Source organism: Stomoxys calcitrans, chromosome 5 (genome assembly GCF_963082655.1).
Source record: "Stomoxys calcitrans chromosome 5, idStoCalc2.1, whole genome shotgun sequence".
In the NCBI taxonomy this organism is placed as follows: domain Eukaryota; kingdom Metazoa; phylum Arthropoda; class Insecta; order Diptera; family Muscidae; genus Stomoxys; species Stomoxys calcitrans.
Window position 1 is genome coordinate 59,160,196 of NC_081556.1, and position 18,825 is coordinate 59,179,020.

An 18,825-nucleotide genomic window follows, 5' to 3' on the forward strand; every position below is an offset into this window, starting at 1 on the left:
ACATTGGACAAGCTGAGCTACACAGCATCTGGTGCGGAGTCCGATGAATTGTTAACGCCAACAACCATTGGAACAACCACAAACATAATTGAAGCATATCAATTGGTCTCCCTCGTCTACACCGAGTTTGAGCTGCTATCAAACCAAAAAAAACTCAACATAAAAAGTGTATGGCTTCAAACCTCTAAGAGCAACACTCTGGCCAGAGGCGGGTTGTGTGCCTTTAAGATATTCCAAACCTGTTAGAGATAAGCAACGCTTGCAACATAAACACAACCTCTGGGACTGCTCAAGCCATCGAACCACATATGAATGCTGATTCTGAGTTGCTGCATGAACGCAGAGGGTCCATGCTCGTTTAAGCATCAAACGTCAAATAGCCCTCGAACGTTTAACACACACTCAACGGACTGTTGATTTGTGGATTTGTGCTCAGTGACAGTGCGACCAACCGACCGACAACTCAACGACAAGTGGTAGAATTACAAAACAAAAAAAAAAAAACAATACAGCCAGCAACGCTTATACATCGCGGAGTTCGTTGCAAGGCAAGAAGTTGGGTGTGAGTGTGTGTGTGTGTGTGTGTGACTGTGTTTGCGACTGCGGCGGCTCTGGGCCATAAACTTCAACTCCCTTCAGTTGAGTTTTAACTTCGAACTGGCTATGTTGGCCTTTGGCGCAAAGAGTACAAGATACAGAGATACAAAAAATTAAACTATCAAACTATTGCTTGGGACGGTTTCGAGAGTTTGATGAAGCACCGGTTTTTGAATTTCCCAACCGAATGCCCATTATAGAGCGCGAGGCGACGACGCAACGACAAGTGTTCACCCCATAACATTTTTGAATATGAATGGTGGCCGGAATTGATGGCTTTGTTTGAATGCGTCTTTACGTGGGTTAATACCCCGAAATAGTAAAACAAGACAAGTGTTCGATTTTGAGATTTTCTATTGTTTGGTGTGATTTTTGAGTGAGCAGTAGTAACGCGCGCGTGACGAAGAACAAAACGAAGAAGAGATAAATTTGTAAGCGTTAAAAAATAACGTAAGCCAAAAAAACAGAAAAACAAAAACCGTCAAATCAATGAATGGATGAATCAAATTTCAGTTTCAAATCATCGATTTATGAATGAATGAATACAACTACAACAACAACGAACTTATTAATGTGTTAGTGAATGTCTAATGAAGTTTTACATTTCGAAAGAAAAAACCCAAAAGTATGTTGGCGTTTCCTGCCTTGGCAAAGGCCTACTTTAAACAGAATCGTCAAAACGCTTTGTAATATCTCATAAAATCCATAACGAAAACTTGTGAGCCATAAAAGATCAGAATAGAAAAAATTATAACAAAAGAAGACATAAATAACAGTGGCGTAATTTAGTTAAAACATCCAAGAACAGCTGCCACCAAACATCCAAGCGAAGAACAGAACCTTGGCTGGTTGTTGTCCAAAATAATTGAAAGTGCTGTGAGCCCGTGTCGTGTGTTATTATTGTGCTGCAGTGTGACTGTGTTGACCAACATTTAAGGAATAAACTCGTTTTCAGCCAATCCTTGTGCCAAAAACATAAAAAACAAAACGCAAACCCAAAAACACCAGCTCAACGACCGACCACAGAGCCAAAAAAAAAAAACAAAACTTGATCTCCTTCATTTGTTGTTGTCTGGCTGGCGGCCTGAGCTAAGAAAGACATTCATACATTTTGTTAGCCGAGCAGCAGTGTATCTGCAGCAGCCAAAACAAGTCAAAGCAGCAGCTTGCAACATTTAATGCCACAAGATGCATCTGCCGTTAACACATTTTCGGATAACTTTGACATTTACTTTGCTGGCGGGTAAGTCATAACATAACTTGTACACCATATACCCCAGACGGAATTCACATGCTGACAGACGGACGCACTGACAGGCAGATGTACTTAAGCGAGAGTCAAGAGTTTGCCAATGCTGGAATTGGGGGTCTTTGTGCCAAAGTTTCCGCTCATTGCGGTGATATTTTGAGCAGACAAAAGTTGTCCCTCGTCCTCGCCCGAGTCGTCCCTTAGCCACCCCACACAGCCTGTGGATCCCCCTGGGTCTAAGAATTTGAGATATAATGGTTGGTGCATTAGTCTTTTGTTTCCTTGTCCCATCCATGTGGCTGCTGTCGTTGTAGTAGTCGTAGTCGTCGTTGCTGCTTTAAGCCATTATATTGCCATTATTCTTTGTTGCCAACAATGGCAGCGGCATAAGCAGAAGCTTCTTCCTTGGCTTTTTCATTTTCGTGGTGGTTAACGTTTTCTTAGGGGTTTTCTTGTCTAAGTCACACAACAACAACAAGACCAACAACCAACCAAAAAAAAAAAAAACAACGCATTAATTTGTATAAAATTATGACCTTTTACGTTCTCAAAAGTATGTTTGCGATCCATTCATCCATCTATCCATCCAAGCAGCCAGCCAGTCATCCGTCTGTTGGCCACTATAAGGGTCGTCTTGTTTGGCTTTGGCGTTGCCACCACCATCACCACAATCTTCATTATCATCGTCACAATTGCTGGGGTTCCAACATGTGGAAAAGTGTACATTTATCTTTATTATTAAGTAATTGTTTTGTTGCTGTTGTTGTTGTTGTTGTACTTCGTTTTTGTTTTGTGCAAATTCACATTTAAAAATGTGGTTTTAAGCTGGATTAATGGGAATAAAATATAGCTAAACAGTTTTGGAAAATTTTACAAAGCTGTTTGGCCTCCTCCCTATCCAATGACAAAGGATGGGAAAACTGGACACCAAAAATGGTCATGAAAGGGACTGAAATTGGAATGAAAGTGATAATAAATTTACTTATATATGCGTGTAAAAAGGATCTGCTCTAACAATACCTTATGGAGCTTGTTCTTCTACCCTTTGATAGAAATTAATGGTGAATATATTCAAAATGAATGGGATGACAAAGATTATGTAGAGTTACAATCAAATAATACAATCAAATTTGAGAAATACAATTTTATTTAAATGAGATTAGGTTAGGTTAGGTTTAAGTGGCGGTCCGCCATCAGACTCACTTAGACGTTTTCTTCCATTGTGATACCACGGGAACAGAAGAAGGAAGATGCCTTCTAGTTCCTACCGTTGAACCATTCCGATGGCTTTAAAAATCAGACAGGTTCTGAAAGAAATGAGAACCTAGTGTGGAACTTCTTCTGACTGCTAGTGCGGGACACACACAAAGAAGGTGTTCTATAGTCTCTTCTTCTTCGATGTCCTCATAACTTCACAAAAGTCGTTGCTGGCAACCTTCAGTCAGTCAGCATGTTTTCCGATTAGTTAAATGCGATTAAAATTACATAATATTTCTGTTTGTTTCTCTTACGAGCCGAGCTCTTACGAGAAAGACAAAGATAGCAACACACACCAACCACTATGGGACGCGTTTCGCCTTTGGTTAGAAGACTTTTCAACCATATTAGGTGTGATGGCTTCAAGCGACGTGCATTGGTATGTTGTATTTGAGTCGTATTAATTACGAAAATGCATCTATGATACAATTACCACATTAACCACGCTCGACAACCCTGTCTATTAGCTGTACTTTGTCCCAATGCATGTATATTTGGGTAGTGACGGACTTTTTTCTGTGGCAATTACACTACTTCCTTGGTACACATGATTCTGTGCATCTGTTGGAAGTTGTATTGATGGCTTCGAACGCTAGACATTATTTCTTTAAAAAACACAAAGTGTTCTTAAAAAAATGTTGTTGTAATTTCATCAGCTTATTGTCTAGTATCAGACCCAATTTTGTGAAATAAGATAGCATTGGTAGGCTTTGAAAATCGCAATTTTACTGCAATGAAACTCACAGAACATGATTGCACCGTTGATTGTCCAGCTGACTAGTAAACAATTGAGTAGTTGGATACATGCTATCGCTATGTCGGAGTTGTGTTAAGTTTTGCATGTAAAGTTATATTATAATTTTCAACACCCAGCGATATGTTATTGATAAAATGAAAGAAGTCATAAAATTTACTCAGAAATTTGAAGAAAAATATTTTGAGTGGCTTTTTATCCCACATGTACCTGCGATCCTTCATATTGTGTGTAGGAATTTAGAATACTGAAATTGGGATCCTATAACTGAAATAATAAATAAAACCAATAATTTACTCATATTATTTCACCATCTGCTCATTAAAAGAATGATAACCTTGATGATCCACGTACCTTCTTGTCTTTTTGGAACCAAAATTGCATCATGAGTGCAATCTAAAATTCCAGTACATCCTTCGAACGGATACAAAATACTTAGATTATGTTTCGTTCGTAAGTTGTTCTCGGAAACTTGACCCAATTTTCAGAAGCACATCATTTATAGCGTCGGTGATTTTATGGAGTGATCGATTTGCCTACGTTAGACATAGTGAAATACACTGATGGTCGACAATAGGTATTTGGAAGCAACCAGTGGTATAAAATCGAATAGAACATAAGGCCTTACAAAAATGTAAAAGCCTGTCTCACTTCCATTCAGACAAACATCTGATTTGATATAAGATCGCAAATCAACTGTTTGTCTGGAGAAGCAGAAAAACGACTAATCGGGTGAGTGGCAGTGCGAAAGAAGACTAAAGCAATTTGGTTGGTTAAATCGGGTTTCAGTATGGGTGAGCTCACTTAAAGTCTGGAGCTAAAGAAATAAAAAATCTGATCACATATTGATGAAATTTGAAGCACGTATTGGTTTGGGCATATCTAAATTTAAATGGATTTTTTAACCTTCGCTAGCCCAAAACCCACCGTGGTGAGATGTTTAATTTTCAAACATCAATAACTAGCGAATTTTTATCAAATCAAAAATTGCTTTCGATTCAGTTTCTAGCTTTGTTTTCTCCACAAGGAAAAAATAACCTAATAAAGGTATTGCACCTTGATTTCTCTTCACTGTTGTTTTTAATATTTTTCGTTTTTTATGCATCGTAGTTCAAATCCCACCCGAATGGAATCCTAATTTTCTACAACAAATTTTAGGCCCACCATTGCAAAAAATAGTATTTTATTGAAAAAGTGAATTTATCATGCATTGCAATTGCAAATTTGCCCATGAATCGTAATATGTATTAGGATCCATTAAATAATAAATCCAATAGCATTTACAAATAAATTGTACTTGTGGGATGAAGAATGTGTTCCCACATGGCTAGGCACGTGCCTTTGGAGTAGAATGGTTGGAGGGGATATCGTATTTTGCTGTCTTCTTCAGTTTTTTTTCCCATAAGTATAAAATGATGGTATATATAGAAGTTTTCTTTAAATTACATAGTTGACCCATCCCGGTGGGTTTTGGACCACGACGTAAATACAAGTTTTAGGCCCTGCAAAGTTTAAACCAAGTAATAACTGTATTGAACATTTTTATACCCACCACCGAGGGATGGGGGTATATTCATTTTGTCATTCCGTTTGCAACACATCGAAATATCCATTTCCTACCCTATAAAGTATAAATTTTTTGGATCAGCGTAAAAAGCTAAGACGATCTAGACATGTCCCTCCGTCTGTCCGTCTGTCTGTTGAAATTACGCTACAGTCTTCAAAAATAGAGATATTGAGCTGAAATTTTGCACAGGTTCTTTTTTTTATCCAGAAGCAGGTTAAATTCGAAGATGGGCTATATCGGACTATATCTTGATATAGCCCCCATATAGACCGATCCACCGATTTAGGGTCTTAGGCCAATAAAGGCCACATTTATTATCCGATTTTGCTGAAATTTGGGACAGTGAGTTGTGTTAGGCCCTTCAACATCCTCCGTCAATTTGGCCCAGATCGGTTCAGATTTGGATATAGCTGCCATATAGACCGATCCTCCAATTTAGGGTCTTAGGCCAATAAAGGCCACATTTATTATCCGATTTTGCTGAAATTTGGGACAGTGAGTTGTGTTAGGCCCTTCGACGTCCTCCGTCAATACGGCTCAGATCGGTTTAGATTTGGATATAGCTGCCATATATACCGATCTCTCGGTTTTAGGTTTTGGGGCCATAAAAAGCGCATTTATTGTCCGATGTTGCCGAAATTTGGGACAAAGAGTTAAGTTAAGCCCCTCCACATATTTCTGCAAGTTGGTCTAGATCGATCATGATTTGCATATAGCTGCCATATAAACCGATCTCTCGATTTAAAGTCTTAACCCCATAAAAGGCGCATTTTTAATCCGATTGCACTGAAATTTGACACACTGACTTATGTTATGCTTTTCGAACTATATACCACATATTCGTGTGGTATATAGTTCAGTTCGGTTTATTTTTAGATATAACTACTAAAAAGACCAATATTTTGTTATATACAATTGAACAATAACTTACGTGTTTTTTTACTGTAAATCTGGCCACATAGAATACGATGGAAAAATGGAAAAGCCATAGGATAAATACAACACCACAGTTAGTAGGTCGAAGTGTCAAACTTAGTGTTTGTATTCATTTCATAGAGGTATTTTCGCAATTTCTTCGAGATAAATACAACCTACCAATGTCCAACCTTTGAAGATTTCCGATAGTGACTCCCCTTACCAAGCGGTCGAAACGCGTCACATCATGGCTGGTGGGGTGTATTTTCTATGGCTTTCGTTTTTCCATGGCATAGAAAATCTGGATCATTAAGCTCATCTCGAAAGAGAAATGATCACATGTATATGTTAACATCAAAGATGTTTGCTGGGATGTCAGCCAAACAAAAAATTCTTTATATTGGATTTCGATACCAAAAAATTGCTGATTCTATTGATTAATTCATTGACCGCTGTCAGTCAACATTGTCCGCCTGCAACAACAAACAGTGAACCATCATGATTTGTAAGCAACAATATGAAATGGTAATGGTAATGAAATGTAAGCATTTCTACAGCTAACGCAAGGGTCAACAATCCGTATCCACCAGTACCGCAGATCAACAGCAAACACAGCAAAGCGGGTAACCTGACACCTCATGACGACAACAATAACAAAATCGTCAATCAGCAAGAAACCAATAGCAGCACCAGCAACAGCACCAACCAACAGCAGCAGCGCCAACAGCAGCACCAACCAACTTCAACCTAAGTTTAAGATTTTTGATTCAGTTCTGTAAAAGCACTCAAATTAATAAAAACAGAAATGTAGTAACTGTTAACTGGCGCCCAACGTGGGGCGCCCAACAATCCATCAACGCACCCGGAGGCTGTGACCAAGGACCAAAAAAACACCCTAGAAGACCACAGAGGCTGTAGCTACAACTACCGGCTCAACACACGTCAACAAGTAAGCGGACGATTCTCCAAGTAGATTTAACGAAAGGACAACGAAATCGCCTCCATGGACGTATGGAAAATCTTTATAGGGATACATTTGTAAGTAGGCAATGAACACAAAAAAAATTTGTGAATCGTAGATTTAATAATTAAGAAGAATTTAAGTACAAAAGTGAAAAAAATGTGAAAACTCTGGTAGAGAAAAAAATTTTGGTGAATAATTAAAGAATTTAAAAATTGTAACTTCAGGAAATAGAAAAATCAATAGAATTAAGAAAAGTTGGAAAAAGTTAGATTTAATAATTAAGAAGAATTTAAGTACGAAAGTGAAAAAAATGTGAAAACTCTGGTAGAGAAAAAAATTTTGGTGAATAATTAAAGAATTTAAAAATTGTAACTTCAGGAAATAGAAAAATCAATAGAATTAAGAAAAGTTGGAAAAAGTTAGATTTAATAATTAAGAAGAATTTAAGTACGAAAGTGAAAAAAATGTGAAAACTCTGGTAGAGAAAAAAATTTTGGTGAATAATTAAAGAATTTAAAAATTGTAACTTCAGGAAATAGAAAAATCAATAGAATTAAGAAAAGTTGGAAATGGATCGCCGGAAATCCAGATCACGACGATTTCGAGATAATAGAGCAAAAAATTAACAATGTTTTGTCAAGCAATAATAGGCAGGTTGTAATAAATAATCTGTCTCTAAAAAAAATAGATGAACTCACAGAAAATACCAACAAAATTATAAAAATTGTAAAAACCAATGAAAATTTTATAACCATGCTCAAAATGAAAATTGACCTTTTAAAGGAAGAAATTGTTAATGTAAATTATGCCATTCACTGGGCAAAGTCCGGCATAATAAATTCATTTGTATTGTCGAACACTGAAGTGAATATTGCAAAAGAGCTTTTCGAGAAAGATTCAATTCCCTTTGTAAACATAGAAGAAATATTCGAATTCTCTGAAGTAAAAATTGCATCAAATGAAAAATCACTTATTTATATCGTCAATGTACCGACTACGAATTTAGATTCCTGCAGTAAACTCTTGATTAAACCCACTAAGAGTGGGGATCTTATTAATAAAATTGATTATAATGAAATACTAGTTTGTAAAAATGAATCCTATGGGATCCTTAAACCATGTAAATCTTTCAATAATCTGACTGTTTGTAATTTAAATAATGTCAAAAGAATAGAAAAAGAAAATTGTTTGTTAAATCTTTTAAAAAGCGTAGAAGCAAACTGTACTTTATTGAGACATAGCACCACCCCTACAGTAGAGGAAGTCTTGCCTGGGATGATTCTACTAAATCAATTCGATGGTACCATTCTCATCAACGACGAGCAGTACAATCTTACGGGAACCTTCATAATCAAGTTTCAAAACGCTTCCATAACAATTGACAACGAGACATACAACTATTTCCAAACAACGTATGCCGAACCATTACCTGCAATCCTACAACCTAGATCTCCTGGATCAAAAATAGAAGAAGTAACCACTTTGGAATTTGTAAAAAGGATCCATCTAAACAATACAAAAGCGATAGAACTGTTGAACATTAAAAACAAATGGAGTGCGGCCGTGCATTTACTCACAATAGCTGCAGCTCTCATTCTGGTATTGTTCTTGATAAGAAGAAAGCAGCGCCCATTGATTGAAACCGTTAATCTAGCACCTCCCAATCAACTATCAGTTCCGACATCGAATTCAACAAACTTTCCAAGAGACGTACCAAGATTATCTCAGATACCTTACTTCTAACGGTATTACGATCGAGGACGCTCGTAACTAAGAGGGGAGGTGTTAACATCAAAGATGTTTGCTGGGATGTCAGCCAAACAAAAAATTCTTTATATTGGATTTCGATACCAAAAAATTGCTGATTCTATTGATTAATTCATTGACCGCTGTCAGTCAACATTGTCCGCCTGCAACAACAAACAGTGAACCATCATGATTTGTAAGCAACAATATGAAATGGTAATGGTAATGAAATGTAAGCATTTCTACAGCTAACGCAAGGGTCAACAATCCGTATCCACCAGTACCGCAGATCAACAGCAAACACAGCAAAGCGGGTAACCTGACACCTCATGACGACAACAATAACAAAATCGTCAATCAGCAAGAAACCAATAGCAGCACCAGCAACAGCACCAACCAACAGCAGCAGCGCCAACAGCAGCACCAACCAACTTCAACCTAAGTTTAAGATTTTTGATTCAGTTCTGTAAAAGCACTCAAATTAATAAAAACAGAAATGTAGTAACTGTTAACTTATATTTTATTAAATTTGTTTTAGTCTTTGTATTTAATTTTATTTAAAGTTTGTTTTTTTTTTATTTCTAATTTTTTTGGGTTTTTTTTTCGTATCCTTTATGTTTTATTTTTTTTTTTTTAATTTTTAATAGTTGTTTGTATTTAATCATATTTATATTTTTTTATATATGCGCTTGAGAAATTTGGATCATTAAAATACAAGATGGTTAAAAGTGATGGAATCGACATATGTAATAATTGCCTAAGTTCACAATTTTTAAATAAGATTAATTTTACACCATCAGACATTTTTATATTAAACTTATTTCTCTGCGCGTATCTAAATATGCGTAAATTTGTTTTAAACTCATTCGTCATGGTGAAATTAAATGTTAATTTTCCACTTGTTTATTAACTCTTTAAAAGAAGTGGAAGATGACAGTGCCAACTTGACAAATTTTTGTAAGTAGTGACAAATATGCTATGAAGTTTAGGTGAATTGCATGCATTAGCAAATGGAAAGTAAGCTAATTTCAAGTAAAACAATTCCAAGGAAATATCTTAATACTGTAGAATTATAACTGATTCAATACTTTTATTTTACAAAGAGCAAAATTAAATGTATGCATGTATTTTATTGTACCCTCAACCATAAGATATGGGTATACTAATCTAGTTATTCCTTTTCTAATACCTCGAAATATTGATCTCAGACCCAATAAAGTATATATACTCATGAACGTCTTGACATTCTGAATCGATCAAGTCATATTCATCCGTCTCTTCGCCTGTCTGTCCATTGGCCTTTGGAAATCGCTATAGCGATCGAACGGTTTAAGCCAGCTACTTGAAATTTTGAACTCATACATTTTATAGATCTTATTGGTCGTTGGGAACAAATGGGACACATCGGCTCAGATTTGGATATAGATCCCATATAAACCGGTCCACCGATATAACTTTTTTAGACTCTAGATTGATCAATTTGGCTGAAATTTTGCAGAATGATTTCTACTTAGAGCTCCAACATTCGTGCAAGTATGGTCTGAATTGGTATCTGATATTGCTGCCATATAAATTGATCTCCCGAATTTACTTCTTGAACCCCTAGAGTGCGCAGTTTTTACCAAATTTGGCTGAAGTTCGACTTTTACTATGACCTCCAACATTCGTGGCAAGTATAGTTTGAATCGGTATATAACCTAATAAGGCTCCCATACAAGCCAATCTCCCCAATGTATTCCTTGAGCCCCTAAAATGAACAATACTTACCCGTTTTATTCCAAATGTTGAAAATTCACAGGAGGAAAAGCGGCGACTCGAGGCCTGATTGCACTTCTGGTTTTGCATCCGCGAGGATTGGTCCCATTATTCTATGTTTATATCTTTTAACATTGAGTGACATTGCTAGGTTAGTACTTGGCTTTCACGGTGAATACATGGCCTTAAAAAAAACCAGATAACTATTTACAAAAATCAGAAGTTCAATAGACTTTGACATGCATCCCATTCATTTTATGGGCTACTTAAGAAGGAATACATAAAGACGGTAGAGGCATCGCTTGTCAAAACTTTCGAATGGCAAAAGAGTTCCAATTATTCGTTTATCGGAGCAATGAGTATTCTCTTGTGTCTCTACTACTAGAGAGAAAGGGTGCGTATTCGAGCATGTAGATAAGTAATGATGTTTAATGTTTCGCTTCCACATATTAATCGTTGGCCATGAACATAGCTTTATTTAACGTAACTAACATTATTGTTAACTCTTCAGCAGCTCCGCCTACGGTCAAAGGACCTTTCTTTTGTTGTAAAAGCAAAAACTCTTTAATGGCAAAAGGGTTTCAATTGCCGCAAACGATTATTCATTTATCGGAGCAATAATTATTCTCTTGTGTCTCTACTGCTAGAGAGAAAGGGTGAGCATTCGAGCGCATAGGACAGTGATGAGCAAAAATACTCAGCCTATTGCACGTCTTTACTGCATACGTACACAAGAAAATAGTCCCAAACAAACGCCTGGGCTTGCACATAATTGCAATTGTGTGCTCTACACTGGTATGAACACATTTTCTCCCATAATGTTTTCCTGTTTTTTTGACTGAGCTAGTCAGTATGTAAAGCGACCGAGCTGTCGAGTGCGGATGGTAAACTCGGAAAGTAAAAATGTTTAAAGTTTCGCAATAGACATAAAAATACTGATATGACGAAAATCATTAGAGCAATATGCTAACGACTGCCAGCTACAAGGCTCGGTAATTTTTATGCTGTAAAGAAATATCCACCCCAAAGTAGGTATTTACATGTGCGAAAACAACAACTCCCATACGATTTTTTTATATCTAACATAACGAATACGGCAGATCATAATACAAACTATAAAGGAGTTATACGAAAATGGAAGGCTTTGTTTGTAACGCTAAGAAGGAGAAGAGCTAGACCCATTGATAAGTATACCGATCGGTTTGTCCGGCTACCGGTCTGTCTGCCATGTATTCTTGTAACCAAGGTACAGATCGCTTTTGTTGTCCGATTTTCGCAAAATTTTGCACGTCACTTTTCTTGTCCAAGGACGATCGATTTTTAACAAAATCGGATCAAATTCAGATATAACTATATATATCTTCGATCCGGCCCTTTTAGGCTGTAGTAGCTGCTGTTCCGATTTTGACAAAAGTGAGCGTGAGTTGTTTCATTTCCCAATATGTCTGCAAAATTTCATTCAAATTGGTCCAGATTTAGCTCCCATATATATCTTTTAGCCGATATGCGCTATTTAGACTGCAGCAGCTACAATTTAGGTCCTATCTTAACAAGATCATGTATGGTTCTATTCGATATTTCAATATAGTCGGCTCCGCCCGACTTTTGCCTTTCCTTACAGGTGTTTATTCTAAGGTTATTGTTACATTTGAAATAAAATACTTTTAAGTGTTTTTTGCTATACTATTCTTTGAATAGAAAGCATTATACAATGGTCCAAAGCCGGACGATATCCTGCAATGGAATCTCAATACCAAAAATATTTAAAATTCTATGAATTGGATAAGATTACTTGGGGCTATTTTCTGATAAAGAGAAAATGAACAGTTCAAGTCTTCGCCAAAAGTGCGCAAATATAAAATTTCATCATTTCTTTAGAACTACTTCCGTTTTTAAAAAAGATTTCGTCAAGACAAGTTTAGGAAAAGGTCAATCCTGAAATACAAACTTATTGTTTGAGTAGAAGAGGCTATGGGATGCCTACAGCTAGCGACTTTGCATTAATTTTGAAACAAACAAAAATCCTATTCTAATTCCATTCTATTTTAAATCAAATCATCTACGTTTCATCTATAAAACTTGTGGTTCTTTTAAAAAAGTTGAAAACGATGACGAAAATGGGAATCATGAACCACACACTTTGACTAATCAACTTTATTTTGCATTGTTGTAACATGGCAATGGAACCTTTTTCCCACAGACTTTTGGGAAATCATACATTTCATATTTGAATTTGTTTTCTGTTGTAGATTTTTTCACATTTGATAACGAAAAAAAAAACATACGTACGACTACATCGGAGTGAGTGCACTGGGGAGCAAAGGAAACTAAGCTAAATAGAAAAACCCAGGGAAAATATGCAAAACTCTCAGCCAGAGTTCATGACATTATTACCGGGTCGGGTCTGACGGAGTGTTGACTTAGCCCCTTTTGTGTTGCCACAATTGCTGCCACTGCCACTGTTGCTGTTTGCTATGTGTGCTGTTGTCCAAGTCGTGGTGTTGGCGATGGTGGAGTTGGTGCTGTTTTTACCACCGCATTTCGCATTTGTATGCAAAGAAATATTTTTGCACTTTGTCTGCCAGCAATGAGTGTTTTTTTTGCCAACCATTTGCCTCAATAATATTTACTTTTTTCCAACTCTGTTTGCTGTTATGTGTATTTAATAATTCAGCAAATGTTGTTGGCTTTAGTTTTTGTTGCCCTGCCTCTCCTACTACTGCTGCTCCTCCTCCTCGTCCTCGTCCTCTTTAGCCACATAAAATGTTGGCATTTCAAACTCTGCACCCTGGGCTGAGAATGCCCCAAAAGGTATTGTTGACTTACCACCCTCGCAACTACCACAAAAATAAACAAACAAGCAAACAAAACTCCCTCTGCATGTGTGTGTAGCGTTGCACAGTGGGCCAAATGGCAAAAAAATTGGAAATAAGTCTACAACTTTTTATCTGTTGATTTTAGCCATACAAAATGTTCTAGACATTTGTAGAGGAGGACATAGGCTTTCAGAAAAGTGCTGTTGTTGGTCCATATCTTTAATACAGGGTGAGCTACAGGGTGTCAAAGTTGACCACTTTTGACTTCTCCAAGCTTCTGGGGGCCATAACTTTTGATCTACTCAACCGATTTACATGATTTAGGACTCTAGAGAAAGAGCTTGACAAGATCTAAAAAACTTATGCATAAAGTACCATGCCATCGTGTACTGTTAAGGAGTTATGAATTGTTTAATTTTAAAATATGAAAATTTGGCCTTGGTTTTTTTCAGTGTTTTTTAAATAACTCCGTCAATTTTAAAGCTATAAACTTCATACTTCACACAAATTATGCCAGCATATGTGTGCATAAAATACAAAAGGAATCACGTGAATATCTTTGGCGGTTTAAAAATGGCATCGTTTTCAATATGAAAAATATTTTTTTTGTCAAAAAATTGCAAAATTTTTCAAAAAAGATACTCCCATTTCCTTTAAGTTTTCGCAAACTTTGGCCGTCAAAGCATTATCATTTCTTTCCATTTTCACAAAGTCGCTTTTTTTGAACTTAAATGAAAGCTTAAAATGTTCCCAACATTTTAAGGTATGTCTCGCCATATCCTAGCCATAAATGAGATCGTAGCGATCAAAATACTGAAAAAAGTCAATTTTCAAGTAGTGCTATATTCATTGCTAAAAAACAAGTATTACGTCACATTTTATTGCAAAGATGTTAAATAAACTTTTATTTGGTAACACTTCTTCTACAAAACACAAAAAGAATCATGGAAATATCTCTATTCGATTCCATTTTATGGAACCGGCAATAAAAAAGTCAATTTTTCAAAAAAGTCGAATTTCCCAAATTTTGTTTTTGTTGTCCTAATTGCACATGACACACTATAGCCATATTTACGCAACATACCTTATCGTAAAGGAAATTTTCATACCTTTCCAACAATGTATAAAACATTTCTCAACTCGGATTCTATCTACTCTAAAATTCATTTACACTTCATTAAACTCTATATAAAAATGTCTATTTGTGAAATGGAACCTTATATGGGGCCTACACTAAAACATTGATAGATTTGCCCAGGGTTTACAATACAAATGTGTTAGAATAAAAAAAGGTCTCCTGCCAAAGTTTAAAAAAATTGGAATAAAAATATGTGTTTTAGAGCGAAAACACTTCGCATCGGCGTGCGTTTATATGTATATTAGCTACTCCCAAAATAAAAAAGCATTTTAGTTTTGTATTATTTGATTTTATTCTCTACCAAATAATCTAAGGTATCAAAATTTAAAAGCTCTTTAATTTGAATGGCATCGGGATCGTCCTTATCTATATCGTCACATATTTTTGGTAGCCATTTAGTTCTGATGCTGTATAGTACCGGATCAGACGATAACAATAAATATTGAAGTAAATCATAATTTTGGTTAAATTTGGTGCTCTTTCGGGTATTGAAAAGCCGGAACTGTTTAACATCTCTATTACGGGATTCCTGAGCTTCTTCTGTAAGTTCTCCTAACGGAAGTATGTTGTATTCCACAATTTCCTTGCCATGATGTAAGACTTTATGTACTGTCGGTGTTAAAGCTTTCCACGAATATAAATCAGATAAAATGTTTTTTGTGTCATTACTATAAGCTTCAAATTTGGTTGAATTTATCATCTTTTTGCTATTGATTACAGCCAAAATCACTTTGAATCGTCTTAGCAAGTGTTCATCAAGACCGGTTATTTTAGATGTCGATACGGGGTCCTCAAAAAACCGCCTTGCCGAGTTGCCATCATTTGTGCTTCCGTATCCGTAAAGAGGTTTATCTATTATAAGTCCCTTTTGTTTAAACTCCAACTGGATTCGATTCTTCTCTTCCTGCCTCATTTTGTGAAGATCTTGGTTGTTTCTAGCAGAGACATCGCGGTTTCCAGGGCTAGTCCGATATTTAAGGTCATACGATAAATGCAAACAATACTCCATGAATCGAATTCTACAGTGCAGGGGCGAAATACCGAAATTGAGCGCATTTTCGTTTACTAAATTTTCATCAGACTTGTCCTCGAATTGCCCATTCTTCTTGCCACAAATATTGCATCTCCAATTGGACATAACGCCAGTTAATGCGTTTGCCACCTTTCCATCGATCATAGTGAGTTGTAGTTGAAACGAAACTTTTATATTTCTTCCCAATTGGTTTATAACAATCATGGGTAATGCAGCAATTTCTTCCTTTATTTCGTTCACCAAAGATCGTGTTGTGTTCCGGTCTTCCTTTGTATACTCAAACCGAATTGGGCGACATAAATATTTTGACCCAGGTGTTCTATTTATCCATATATCTTGAAATGCATTTTCTTTCGATGATGAAGATTGGTCCTTGTACAATCTCATTCTCAATGGTACTAATGATGCCATGAAAATTGATGCGAAGTTGGTATCTATTTCTGTTTGTTGCTTATATTCGGAAAATCCAGATGATCCATCACAACCCCATTTGCTGATCAAAACCACTTCGGAATTATTACATGTGTTCAACTGTTCTTCAGTAAAATTAGAAATAATTCTAACAGCTGTATTTTCAACAAGATCAGCAAGTTTCACTCTTGCTTTTAATTCGTCCACGTATATATTTGATGGCACCATTTTCGTCCTGGTGTTGTACAATTTATGTTTTGAGGGTAAACAACCCCATCCTTTTTCACGAAGAGCCTTCCTCATTGTTGAGTATTTGTTTCTTGAGAGGCCTAGGTTCAAAATCAGGGCCAGTGCATCTTCCTCCGTGAATTCTGTAGTCGATTTTGGAGTTGGAATACTTTCTACCATTCTCTTTACCCTTTTCGGAGATGCTAATGGTAAAACATCGACAATTCGTCCAACATTTTTTGGTTGTGTTTTTAACAATGCTGTTTTGAACGTATCTTTTATTAAATTTGGCGGATGTGCCGCCAATAGTTCCTCTTGTTTTTTCTTTTTGGTTTTCTCCGTAACTTCGTCGTATGCTTTGCTAGGCCGGCCGGGAATCAGCGGTTTAATTTCAATAAGTAGATCCGATTTCAGCCACTTCTCATACATTTTGAAAAACTTGATTTTTGCGAATGAACATTCTGGCAACCTTCTCTCAAATGATTTGTAGAATTTTTCAAGTTTGTCTAAAGCGTCTTTATTTAGCCTTATTCCATATATGTGGTCCAAAGTGTAAACAAGTTCCTTAAATGACTCCGTGTATGATTTGGAATCATTTTTGATGTCCCATACAATTTTCGAAAGAGTGGAATACTTCAGTATGACTTCCATAACTTATAAATGTCCTTTACGCCTCTACAAAATATAATGAAGAAAATTTGGATTTTGTTCAAATATTTATGCAATATATTCACAATTAATGACCCATTTCAGGTATCAGACGCAATCGTAAAAAGGGGTCCAAAGTGCCTCTTTTTACTTACTCTTCTATAATTATTTACCTGGACTCGAATTTGGTTAAAAAAAATGACAATGAATTTTTTATGGGTAGGTTTTTTCACATTCATTGATACGGTGGATTTCCTGGGAATTCGACATAGCGAAACAGGTAACATTTGTCTGCATCAAATCTTAACACAAATATATATATATATGCAGGTATATTTCTAGGTTACTTTTTATTCAAAAATCATCAGCTTACATTAAAAATAGATGTAGGTACTATACAAACGCACGCCGATGCGAAGTGTTTTCGCTCTAAAACACATATTTTTATTCCAATTTTTTTAAACTTTGGCAGGAGACCTTTTTTTATTCTAACACATTTGTATTGTAAACCCTGGGCAAATCTATCAATGTTTTAGTGTAGGCCCCATATAAGGTTCCATTTCACAAATAGACATTTTTATATAGAGTTTAATGAAGTGTAAATGAATTTTAGAGTAGATAGAATCCGAGTTGAGAAATGTTTTATACATTGTTGGAAAGGTATGAAAATTTCCTTTACGATAAGGTATGTTGCGTAAATATGGCTATAGTGTGTCATGTGCAATTAGGACAACAAAAACAAAATTTGGGAAATTCGACTTTTTTGAAAAATTGACTTTTTTATTGCCGGTTCCATAAAATGGAATAGAATAGAGATATTTCCATGATTCTTTTTGTGTTTTGTAGAAGAAGTGTTACCAAATAAAAGTTTATTTAACATCTTTGCAATAAAATGTGACGTAATACTTGTTTTTTAGCAATGAATATAGCACTACTTGAAAATTGACTTTTTTCAGTATTTTGATCGCTACGATCTCATTTATGGCTAGGATATGGCGAGACATACCTTAAAATGTTGGGAACATTTTAAGCTTTCATTTAAGTTCAAAAAAAGCGAAAAAATCCCCGTGGAACTTTTTTTCCAGTGAGAAACTTTTGAAGTTTAGTAAAAAAATTGGCCATTTTGGTCTTAAGATAACGGTGTTGTTTGATATCGAAATTAGCCAAATTAGCACTTAAAACTTTTCTTAATACCTCGACTTTGTGAAAATGGAAAGAAATGATAATGCTTTGACGGCCAAAGTTTGCGAAAACTTAAAGGAAATGGGAGTATCTTTTTTGAAAAATTTTGCAATTTTTTGACAAAAAAAATATTTTTCATATTGAAAACGATGCCATTTTTAAACCGCCAAAGATATTCACGTGATTCCTTTTGTATTTTATGCACACATATGCTGGCATAATTTGTGTGAAGTATGAAGTTTATAGCTTTAAAATTGACGGAGTTATTTAAAAAACACTGAAAAAAACCAAGGCCAAATTTTCATATTTTAAAATTAAACAATTCATAACTCCTTAACAGTACACGATGGCATGGTACTTTATGCATAAGTTTTTTAGATCTTGTCAAGCTCTTTCTCTAGAGTCCTAAATCATGTAAATCGGTTGAGTAGATCAAAAGTTATGGCCCCCAGAAGCTTGGAGAAGTCAAAAGTGGTCAACTTTGACACCCTGTAGCTCACCCTGTATTAAAGATATGGACCAACAACAGCACTTTTCTGAAAGCCTATGTCCTCCTCTACAAATG

At 35.9% G+C, this 18,825-nt stretch overlaps 1 protein-coding gene across 2 annotated transcripts in view; it reads left to right on the plus strand.

Annotated features, from left to right (window-relative positions):
- The first annotated feature begins 377 nt into the window (after window positions 1–377).
- Window positions 378–18,825, plus strand: part of LOC106085005 (nephrin) — a 126,406-nt gene continuing 107,958 nt past the window's right edge. For both annotated transcript variants that reach the window (XM_013249000.2, XM_013249001.2), the window contains exon 1: window positions 378–1,840. In XM_013249000.2, coding sequence (XP_013104454.1) covers window positions 1,786–1,840 — 55 coding nt within the window. In that variant the 5' untranslated portion in view covers window positions 378–1,785. The remainder of the gene's footprint in view (window positions 1,841–18,825) is intronic.